The sequence below is a fragment of the Miniopterus natalensis genome, chromosome 11 (genome assembly GCF_054644295.1).
Source record: "Miniopterus natalensis isolate mMinNat1 chromosome 11, mMinNat1.hap1, whole genome shotgun sequence".
Classification (NCBI taxonomy): Eukaryota; Metazoa; Chordata; class Mammalia; order Chiroptera; family Miniopteridae; genus Miniopterus; species Miniopterus natalensis.
In genome coordinates this window covers 41141103-41153260 of record NC_142091.1, presented here as the reverse complement: position 1 = coordinate 41153260, position 12158 = coordinate 41141103, and the positions used below count along the sequence as shown (strand labels likewise).

At 37.1% G+C, this 12158-nt stretch overlaps 2 protein-coding genes across 2 annotated transcripts; one reads left to right on the top strand and one right to left on the bottom strand.

Moving 5' to 3' along the window:
- The first annotated feature begins 3826 nt into the window (after positions 1–3826).
- LOC107538646 (olfactory receptor 51H1-like) lies at positions 3827–4774 on the top strand. The gene has a single exon (XM_016214962.2). It carries the CDS (start codon positions 3827–3829, stop codon positions 4772–4774), a length of 948 nt encoding a protein of 315 aa, XP_016070448.2.
- Positions 4775–9435: 4661 nt separating this feature from the next.
- On the bottom strand, positions 9436–10392 carry LOC107538647 (olfactory receptor 51H1-like). The gene has a single exon (XM_016214963.2). The coding sequence runs from the start codon at positions 10390–10392 to the stop codon at positions 9436–9438; it is 957 nt and encodes a 318-aa protein (XP_016070449.2).
- Positions 10393–12158: the final 1766 nt, after the last annotated feature.

The following is a 12158-nucleotide window of genomic DNA, read 5'->3' as shown; positions in this document are numbered from 1 at the left end:
TTAAATGTTAGTGTATCTCTTATTTGGTCTTTTGTCCTATACATTAACTTAATTCCATTCTCAATGAGTAATATCATCAAATCTTATTGCTTTAAATATCATCTACTTACTGATTAGCTCTAAAAGTATATCTTCAGGACTGAATTCTGCCTTGATCTCTAGCCCAACTTCCTACTACATAATTCCACTTGGACATCAAATAGGAAATTCAAAATTGACATGATGACTACTGGAAAACAAAAACAAAACTTTTTTCTTATTTGTTTATGCTTTATTTCAATAAATCACACTAACCACACCACAATCCACCCAATTGCGTACAATTGTGTGCACAATCCACATAATCCATACAACTGTGAAACTCCAAACCAGTTTTTTTGTTTTGTTTTGTTGTTGTTTTAGGGGGGGGTAAAATATATCTTTATTGATTTCAGAGAACGGAGGGAGAGGAGAGGGAGAGATAGAAACATCAATGATGAAAGAGTCGTCATTGATCGGCTGCATCCTACACACCCCGACTGGAGATCAAGCCCGCATGTGCCCTGACTGGGAATCGAACCGCGATCTCCTGGATCCGAGGTAGATGCTCAGCCACTGAGCCATGCCTGGCCTGCCGCCCCCAAACCAGTTTTAAAACTTCCATTACATAAAGAGATTGGTGGTTTGAGGTCAACCACCAGCCTGTCTCCAGCTCCAGGAAACCATGATTTAACACGAGGCAAATATATGCATATGCATGTGTAGGTGAGTGGGGAGAGAATGAGAGAAACAGATCCTTCTTCTTCAAACTTGGGTGACAAGATGCAAATAAAATCAAAATGAAAAAAAATTTTGAGATGTATTTGCAGAAGAAAGGATATTTTAAAAGATGAAGGAAGGATTTGGAGTTCTCAGAGAAATCCAAGTGGAATAGCCCAGGTGGCACTATATAACACACCTCAAGGGATTTTCCAGAGCAGGTGTAAAATTGTTGTAGAATCATAATGGCTCCAGGTACCACCAGAGGTTTGAGGAATCTTAATAAATGCTCTCCTTGCTAGTCTCAAAAAAGGAAAGAAGCCAATTAATTCTGAACTGGAGGCTAGAGACTGATACAGGTAACACATTAATCTTAAAATATTTTTTACATAGCAAGCTTTGTGTAAGATTATTTATGAACATTATTTCATTAAATCCTCATAGAAATTCTAGTGATAGAAATGATAAGAACAGATGAGAAGTCTATAGGGTATCATGGGTGGCAGAAAACAAAAAAAAGATGGGAAAAAGTAAAATGCAGATGTTGCTTTAAAAAAAAAGAAAAGACATACTGTGTGGGAAGATCTAATGCATAGAGCAGAATGAAATAAAGATTGCATGGAAAAGTAAGTGAAAATTAAATTGGGAACTAGAGAAAAGAGGGGGGTTGGGAATTTGGGGAAAATAGAAAAGAAGCAGAAGATGGAGAAGAGGGAAAACAAATGAGAAAAAAAGAAGATGGGGTAAAACACATTTGGGTAAACAAAGTCAAAAGCAGTAAAAATGAAAAGAAAAAACAAAAATCAATAATCTCCATAGAACAACAGTGGTTCAGCAGACTCTGGGGCTTATTCAAAGACTATCAAAATTTTTCAAGTCTTTCCAAGAAAAAACATTCAATAAGGATGAGCCGCTAGACCCTTCCCTAGTGAAAGCCATCAGAGTTGACTGAGATGAGGAACCAGCAGTAAAGGGCTCTCACTTACCATGTAAAGTATTAAAAAGCCCTTTCTTCAAAGTCCAACCACAGAGTGAGAAAAACCATCACATCATGCTTTGTTGAGATCTGAGCATTGTGCTTTATTGGGAAAGAGGCCTGGATTCTGTTTACAACACACAACAAAACCTTTATAAGTAGACGACACTATCTTTTAAGGATTCCCCAGAATCTGCAAAATTACTTATTTGCAGTGTTATCTCCCAAACAGCAAAGAAACAGGAGGCAAATGAGCAAGGAAGCCCACCTGGTCTTGTGCACTGGACAGCACCCAGGCCCCCGTGCTGGCCCACCTGGGCTCAGCATTCCCAAAACAGCTCTAGAGATTTTTCTTCCTTCTTTCTCACAGCAAGTACCTAGGTGACAAAGATACTGTGTTACCTCTCAAAGACTCCTCATTTAAGTTTTTTTTCTAGGTCATCTTAGGAAAACAGATTTTTTTCTTGATTAATAATTTTCAAGCCACATGAACAAGATCAGGGAGGAGTTTGAGGGTTTTCAAGACTTCTGGAAAGAAAAATGACATTCCATCATCCATATTAATTTATTCATTGTTTCATTCAACACATATGGAAAAGTTATTATATGCTTAGCACATAACCTGTTAGGTGATGAACAGATGAACATTCCTTTCTTTCAGGGAGTTTAACTTCTAGTAGGAACGATAGACATTAAACAAATACTTATGTAATGTTTAATTAACTGTACTCACTTATAAGAAGAAAAAGCCCAGACTGTAAGAACAGTGTACTAAAGAGTCTTAAAGGACAGTGGGCATTAGTAAAAGGCTTACTTGAAAAGGACAGATAGGCTTTGATTAGGCAAAGAGAAACTGTATAGAAGGTGGAGAAAGGCATAAGGAACAGGGAAGAACATTCTTGGAAATCCTGTGTCAGGAAGCATCTTAGTGATATCCAGAAACTTAAACGCCGCCAACCTGGCTGAATTGAAGAGACCAAAGCAGAGAGAAATGGTATGAGTTGGTGTTGGAGGGGTAGATAGGGGCTGAATCTTGTCTTATCTTGATGGTGAAGATAAAGATCTGTGACTCTGTTCTAAGCATAATAGAAACCCTAAAGGAGATTTTGTTTGGGACAAATAAATCATATTCCAAATTTTAAAAGTTTATTCTGACTACAGAATGAAGAAGTATTGGAAGGAGGATGATCAGTTAGGTAACCTAGGAGATATGAGCTATACTATTCATTGGCTATATAAAAAGGAGAAAGAGGATAATTATTTTATATGTTTTGAAGACAAGTTTGAAAGTGGTTAAATGTTTGATGAAAGAAGAGGTTGCAAGAATGACCCCAAGCTTCTGGTGAGTTAAGAGACTCCCAAAATGAAAATCCTGTGAGTGGTTACTCTCATATCTTTTGCGTGGCTCTTTGTGGGTCAGTAACCTTTATTGTCTTTTCCTTGCTACTTTAAAATGAAAGTACTTTAAATGATAGAAAATTAAAAACTATTAAAATTTGTGAAGATTAAATATTAATTTGAACAGCTTTATCCACTAATACAGGCCATTTACAAATGTAGACCATTATAAATACAGTGAAATAGATACCTAGTCATGTGGAAGAATACATACACACATATATGTGTATGAGAATGTACATATGTATACACACATATTCAAAAACACACACTTGGATTCATGTGGATATCGGTTTGTGAAGGAAGTGGAATGAGTATAGCTGTGTGTGTGGTAATATGAATTTAATGATTTTTTAAATTATTAACAAAATTTTCTATGACATTAAGTCCTTGGGTGTTGCTGCTTCTTAGAAGCTGTTAAAACAGGAGATATCCAAATGTTTTATAGTCTAAACACTAGAGGTTTAGTCTTATCTCCATTTTTTTGGGTGAACAAATTAAATTCAAGGGAAGGGAGGTTATTCCATGTGATTAGAAAGCAAAAAGAAGGTGACTCAAAACCTTCTAGATGCTGTTTTTAACTTAATTCTCCGCACTGCTGTTCCACTTGTATATTCAAAAAGCCATTTGCCTATCTTATGTGAAACTATATTTTCAGTTTAGGAGCTGTGAGCTAAGTGGAAGAGTCCAGCCTCACCAAATTGTGAGAACACCATGATGAAGTTTAATGCATCGTTTGTCAATCACCATAGCTTTATTTTGACAGGTATTCCAGGGATGCAGGATAAAAATCCATGGATGGCCTTTTCCCTGGGACTTCTCTACACACTTACTCTCCTGGGAAATGGTACCATCCTAGCTGTCATCAAGGTAGATCAGAGTCTCCATGAGCCCATGTACTACTTTCTCTCCATCTTGGCTCTGACTGATGTTAGTCTCTCCATGTCTACCTTGCCTTCCATGCTCAGCATCTTTTGGTTTAATGTCCCTGAGATTCCCTTTGATGCGTGCATCACACAAATGTTCTTCATCCATGGATTTGGAGTAGTGGAATCAGGAGTATTAGTGTCTATGGCCTTCGACAGATTTGTGGCCATCCGCAACCCATTACGCTATGTTTCCACCCTCACCCACAGCATCATTGGCAAGATCGGAATAGCTGTCCTCGCCCGGGCAGTCTGCGTTGTTTTTCCTGTGCCCTTTCTTATAAAGCGGCTACCCTTTTGCAGGTCCAATGTCTTGTCTCATTCATACTGTCTCCACCAAGATGCAATGCGGCTAGCCTGCGCCAGCACCCGCATCAACAGCCTGTACGGACTCATCATAGTCATCTTCACATTGGGGCTGGATGCCCTCATCATCCTCTTTTCTTACATGCTCATCCTGAAGACTGTGCTGGGCATTGCTTCCAATGCTGAGAGGCTCAAAGCCCTCAACACCTGTCTCTCTCATATCTGTGCTGTGCTCCTCTTCTATATTCCCCTCATTGGTGTCACCATGATCCACAGATTTGGGAAGCATTTATCACCAGTAGTGCACATGCTCATGGCTAATATCTATCTGTTATTGCCTCCTGTACTAAACCCCGTTGTCTATAGTGTGAAGACCAAGCAGATACGAAGACGGATCATCCACCTGTTCCAAAGAAAGAACAGGACCTAAAGAAATGGAATCAAATGGAATATGCAGAATAAGTAGCATTTTCAGCAGTTACAGTGCATTCAAATTATACATATCTGGTAAAATGCAAGGGTGGGCAAGGCTTGTGAGTAAAGATACAGCACAGAACATTCTTGGTCTGTATCCACTACATTTTGGAATGTATATATTTTGCTATCTGGTGTCACATGCAAAATCTAATTTAATTAACATAATTTTCTTCTTTGAAACTGGAAATGAGCATCAATAATGACAAATTATCACCTGTTTATCCAAATAATGCTTATGTTTATTCATATAATGTTGAGTAATATTTTAATTATCAATTAAATAATAATTACATCAAGAAGAATTATTGAAACCCTACAGCACCACTGAAGAGCTAGATTTCTGAGAATATTTTTTCTTAAATAGAGCAAAGAAAACTGTTACAGAATTAAGTAGCATTTGTTTTTATGTTTTAGTGTTTATTGGGTAAAGAGTGCCTATGATAAAATTAAAACAGACACACCTGTGGTTATTTAATTTATACCTCTTCTTTTAAGGGATATGACTTCTTTACAGATTTATAATTGTTCTAGTTTTCTGCCACATACTTAATAGAACAATAGGTGTTCTGCACTTACTCTTTTGACTCAGCATGAGTAAAGTCTATTTTGCTGTGTACTAGAGAATCCAGCAAAACTTTACCAAGTAAAATTACTGCTGGGCTTTGTATGAGGAGAAAAGAAAACTCCAGTACTGGGGAAAAGTTTAAGAAAGCAGTGCACACAAGTATAGAGATGGGTATGTCAAATGCAATGTCCCTTTGCATTGATGCTAATACCTGCTTTAAGTATGTTATTAATCATTACACAATCAAGTTGGTAAGGCCATTATTTACTCATTCAATAAATATACATTTAACACTAATGAAATTTTAGTCATTATTCTAGACCCTGGAGATACAGAGAAAAATCCACCAATTTTCTGCTCAATCTTGGCAGGGAAATATGTATACAATTACAAGTTAAGTAGGTATTACATAACAACATCACATTTAATTTGTTAATAATAACTAATAATGCCAGTTGTCTTTATATATTATCTCAATGAATTCTCCCAGCAATCATTGAGAATAAGTGTTATCAACATTTTACTTATGGAGGAAATGAGATTTAGAGCCATTAAGTAACTTATTCTAAGTCATACAGTTTCTAAGTGGCAGAACTAGGTTCAAATTTAGATCTGTTGATTATAGAGCCTGTGAATTGAGACTTGACCCATGTTTTAAGGTTTCCTAGGCCATGTATCAAGGTTTTCTAGGCTTACAAGCAAATTCCAGAGAGAGGGAAGGAACCAGTGATTTTAAGAATGAAACTAGACAGAGAGGCTGATTAAGACTAAATCTGCAAGATTGATACAAAGTTTACATTTTCCATGGAAATTATTTGAAAATTGTTGGTTTGTGCAGAAAGTAAATATCAGCCAAGGCCTCAATATTAATGCTATCTAAATGGAAAACATGAATTTCAAACAGAACACATTATCATAAATTTGCCTATAAAAAGAAAATAACAGAAATGTTATTTGTATTCAATTTTATTTATTTTTCTTAATGTGTTACCATATGCATAAGATATTAGCATAGTAGTGTCTGAATACACTTTGTCAATGAATAAAAATCAAATATGAATATATTAGAGTGTGTCCTTTTTTATTTCCTTGTGCAGATGTATAACCAAAAATTTGAAAATTATCACTCTAGACTAAGGATAAGAGCCAACCACCACAGAATGCATTTCCAATGTTCACACACTGTGATAACAGAGACAATTAGCTGAAAGTGCCCTTTGATGCCATCATCCTCTCATTCTCTGATGGGACCATAGGGTATCAAAATCAAAAACATTAATTCTTACTGGCACTCTACACACATGCTCCACATCCTCACTTTGCAATACTTTCTCTAACTCCTTCAGTCTGACTTTTGTTTCCATTGCTATATGAAAGCTATGTTTTCCATGGTTCAAACTTCTTCCTAATTAACAAATCAAATATTTCCCCTTCAATCTTCCTTCAACTTGATTTATTTGGAGGAATTACAAATATTTAAAGTCCTTTGCTTTTTAATCTCAAAGCTGGAGTAATGATGTGATTTCAAATTGTAGCTATGTGTGCCCTGGTCAGTGTGGCTCAGTTGGTTGGGTTTTGTCTTGTGCACCAAAAGGTTGCAGGTTTGATTCCCAGTCACAGTGCACCATTTTTCTCTCACTCTCTCTCTCTAAAACTCAATAAAAAATCTTTTTAAAAAATTGTGCCTGTGCCCACTTACCGCTATGTGAACTAGACCAAGTTATATAAATACTGTGCCTTAGTGTATACAGTGTATATTTTTTTCAATAGAGAATAATAATAATAATACCAACTGATATTTATTCAAAGCTTATTACTTCCAGGCCCTGGGCTAAGCCTTACATGCATTAACTCCTATAATCTCTATAACTTTATAATATAAATAATAGCCCAATCTAGATTGTGTACATTAAAACAACTAGTATTAAATGAATTAGATATCTTACCTAGATTACACAGATAATAAATGGCACAGCCAGAACTTAAGCCCAGGGTTGTATGACACCTAAGCCCTTGTCCTCAATATACAGGTTGGGGCAAAAGTAAGTTTACAGTTGTTCCTTTGGAAAATAATACAATAATTAATAACAATACAAGAATAAACTCTGTGTTTCATGTACTCACAGTTGTAAACCTACATTTGCCCCACCCTGTAGTCACTCATAGAGTTCATTCTGGGAGTAATGAGACCATGTCTAAAACACCAGTTGCTGATGGTTCTTATTTAGTAGATGGTGTTGCAGCTACTACTGCTGCTAGTACTGCTGTTGCTATGGCTATCATCACCCTCATCTTTAAAGAAGAAAAGTGAAGGAGACAGAAAGGGACTTATGGAAATCCACCTACTCCTTCACCAGTACCTTTGTTTCTGAGGTCAATCTTTATGTAACTTAAGGCACTTAAACTCCTAACAACAGGAATAGCCCTGGGTTCAGTTCCCTGCTCCAGACTCAGTACTGTGATTGTGTTATTGTGTTAGCAAACTATTAAGAAGTGCCTCCAGGAGTGGTAGAGCTCAGTTCTGCCCACAAAGTCCAGAATATTTAAATGTCTTACACTTTATGGTTTTAGTAAACGTCTTCAATATGCTTATGTTTCTTATAGAATTAAAAAAGAATAATAAAGATTATTTTTATGAACCTAAGATTAATTCAGTAAGGCCTCTTGCACACCAAAGCAGCATTTAAATGGAAAGCAGTATTCAAATGGAAATACTCATTTCTTGTACTCATACTCTTACTGAATTAATCTTAACTAGGCTAAGGTCTCCCTTAATAAGCTTCTAAAATAGCTACTGATTTGAATAATAGATAATTACATTCACCACTCAAGTCACAAAGAATCTTTTGTCTTAAATTTCAACAATCAAACAGTAAACATTTTAGAAAAAGTCATTTGGACCATGTAAAGTGATACAAATAGCTCAGTGTACACACGTGCCCTTGTTCTTTCTACTTTTTATGCTGAGTTTGCCTTCAATCAATATCAATAAGATTTTTAAACCTCTATTATGAGTGTCTCCCCTACTCTGCCTACCCCATTTTATCTTCTCCCATGATATACATGGTGTCCACCATTCTCCAAGAAACCTGCTTGCTTGAGCCTAGGCCAACAACTATATTGCTTTGTACCTTGATATCTTCATCTCAAAAGAGTACATAACACACTCCCTTATAGGGATCCTATAATTATCAAATAAGATAACATGTAAAGGCTCTGGTACTGTCTTTTACTTAGTGGCCAGTCTGTAAATACATGTTATCTTATTCCCTTACATTTGATATTTTTGAACACTTCTTATAGGTGCACAACACTTCAAAGTTTACAAATAACTGTATTTATATGATTAAATTTAATTTTGTAACAACATTGAAAGCCAAAGGATATTATTTCCATTTTTAAAATTAAAAATTTCAGTAAAGAGTATGTAAGAGAATAAATACCCAGTGTCACATATGGAAGAGCTAAAACTCACCTTTAATCTTTTGATCCCAAATTATGCAACACAGTTGGCCCCTGCTCAATTGTATACATTTATATTCTTAATCCTAAAATTTGATCATTTTTCTGATTCATAAATTATTCAATAATGTATTATCCCCAGGTGTTCTCTTATTATTTAATGAGTATAGTTTATTTCTTCCCTATTAAGCTAATGAAAATAATTCTTAACTCTTGAGCTAGAATGTTAAATTAAATCAATTTAATAAGTTTTAATTTAAAAAGCATAAAACTAATGGCCTCTTTCTGTTCAAAAAAGTTATTACAAAATGGAATTAATAAGATTCTCTGTCTTCAGCTGTTGTATGCCAACTTATACCTGCAGGGCTACAGAACAGAACATTGAACAGTTTCTCTAGATGCCACTCTTCCTAAACTGGGCAAGACAGCTCGGCACAGGAATAGGAAAGTATGCTCTTAGAGCAGGGAAATCTCCTTTTGCCCAATTCAAATAACACAGAAATGTGAAAAATATATAAACCTTTATTTGTCATCGTCATAATTGAGCTGTTACAGAATAAACTCTTCCTCTCTCAAAGCGGCTGACCTTAATGCTTTGGAGTAACCTTGGTTTGAACAAATATCTGAATGATCTTCCTTCGTATCTCCTTGGTCCTCACAGTATAGACTATGGGGTTAAGCACAGGGGGTACAAGAAGGTAGGCATTAGCCATGAGGGCATGAGTCAGTGGTGAAAGGTGCTTTCCAAAACGATGAATGACAGACACCCCGATGAGTGGCACATAGAAGATGAGTACGGCACAGATGTGTGAAACACAGGTGTTGAGTGCCTTCAGCCGGCCCTCCCCTGAGGCAATGGCCATTACTGTTCGGAGTATGAACACATAGGAGAGAAGAATGGACAGGGAGTCAGAGCCCTTGGTGAAAATGACAGCAATGAGGCCGTAGAGACTGTTGACACGGGTGCTGGCACAGGCAAGGCGCATGACATCTTGGTGGAGGCAGAAGGAGTGGGACAGGATGTTGGAGCGGTAGAAGGGGAGTCTCTTGATGAGAAAAGGCACAGGGAAGACCACACAGACTGCCCTTGTCAAGATGACCGCCCCTGCTCTGCGGATCACTCCACTGGTTAGGACGGTGCTGTACCTGAGGGGGTTCCAGATTGCCACGACCCTATCAAAGGCCATGGCCACCAGCACGCCAGACTCAATGGCTGAGAAGGCGTGGATGAAGTACATCTGAACAAGGCAGGCATCAAAGGCGATTAACTTGTAGTTAAACCAGAATATGCCTAGCACAGAGGGCAAGGTACAAAGGGCAAGTCCCATGTCTGCTAATGCCAGCATACACAGAAAGTAGTACATGGGGATATGCAGGGACGATTCAGACTTGATGGTAGAGATGATGACACCATTGCCAAAGAGGGCAATGACATATATAGCACCCAGTGGCAAGGCCATCCAGTAGTACTTTTGTTCAAGCCCTGGAATTCCAGTTAAGACAAAGTAAAGGTGTTGGAAGTGGGAGTAGTTATTATTTGCCATGAAGCCAATGTGAGATAGGCATGAGAAGGGAGCTTGATCTTGATGGATGGCTTCCTGAAAATACAGCCACAGGGATTAACAAGATATTAGAATCTGACTTCCCTAGGAGTAGAACCATTTTATTTTCACATGGGTTGGGGAGAGTTTAAGAGAAAACTAAATCCTTAAAATTACTACTCCAAAGTATATCCTGTTGAGAAAGCTGAGGACACAATAGCTAAGGCAAAATCAATACGAAATATGAATTATTTGTTCCTCTAAAGGATGTCATTCCACTCATCACACTCCATATGCCCAGAACTCTCCTGAAGGAAATGAATCTTGTATGTAGGTCGGGGATGGAAATGCTCAGTGCACTTGTCTATGCTTCCATTTGAGCGTAACCCCCCTTCATTTACCCTGAGCCTAGATGTGGCCTCAAAACTATTCTCATGCCAGGAACCTCAGAAAGCCACTCCTAACTATAGGAAATAAAATGTACTGATCTTTAATCTAGTGAAACCTTAGTAGAAGGGAGAGCAAATTATACTTACAAAAGCAGTATCAGCAATTCTCTTTTTAAAGTAACTTCATTTTTTTCAAAGTGAGACCCCAAGAGCTTACTTATTTTATTTTATTGTTTTTTTTTTAGGATCAGGATCATCTGGCAATCCTATTGCTAAAGCACTGTGATCATTCAGAATGGCATGTTACACTCTGATTGAGAGTCAGCACAGAGACCTTAGTAGAGATCTGGAAGACATGCTCATGTTGCCAGAATCAGTAACTATATTTATTCCAAAAGGCCCCCTGAAGGGGGCATTCACCTTTAGACATGAATGCCATTCATAGATGGAATAGACTCTCTTCGAGAAGCTCTCAACCTTCACTCACCAGTAGCCTTCAGCAATTGATTGGAATCAAGTTGACTTAGAGGCAATGCAGTGTTAGGAACATGGACTGTAGATCCACACACCTTGTAATCAGATCCCAGTTCCCCCTGCTCCTCAGTATATAGCCCTACACATGCAATACATGAACAATATTAATACCCTACAGGGATCATGTGAGGACTGAAAATGCAAAAACCTCAGAAAACAAAATATGTGTTTTTTATTATGATTACTTGGAATGAAAAGTTTTCTTCAAATGTTCTCAGTGTTAATATTGGGGCTTTTTGTTTCTTTTTTATTTTTTGTTTTGTTTGTTTGTCTGTTTGGAATTTTTTGGCCAAAATTCTTTGCAGTTAGTAGAAGTGAAAATTGATAGATTCTCTTCTATTAACAAGAATAGCATTTAACTTTGTGGTTCTTGTAACTTTTTAATAATCTACCTTCTGCCTTGCAAATATTGAATGTCTCAGCCCCAGGCTGTGTATACACTTCTAGATGCCCCCTGTTCAGGCTGCATCAAAAAACATGTGATAACTGGTTGTAGTTGTTGTTGCTGTCTCAATAAATTTATTTTTTTGGTTCTAATAATTTTTTCCAACACCATTTATCCCGTCTATGCCCTTTTCCACCTCCACCCATTCCCTCCTCTACCCCCCTGCCACTGCACTAAAAAACATGTTATAATTGTCATTGAAATCAATCCTCTTTGAAAGATTTCTGATTCAGAATTTTTAGCCTTTGCCATTATTTAATCTTAGCGTATTTTCCCTTTTTTAAAAATAAAATATGTATTTCTTTCCATTGCTCTTATGAAAGACTGCAAGCTGTTAATACAAATACCTGGAGTATTAGATTGCCACATACATTTTCTGTTCTTCCACTAAGCAGTTGTTT

What these genes read in the sequence shown, in the direction of transcription:
- LOC107538646 (XM_016214962.2), top strand. Translation starts at nt 3,827, where the DNA reads ATGATGAAGTTTAATGCATCGTTTGTCAATCACCATAGCTTTATTTTG.
- LOC107538647 (XM_016214963.2), bottom strand. Translation starts at nt 10,392, where the DNA reads ATGGCAAATAATAACTACTCCCACTTCCAACACCTTTACTTTGTCTTA.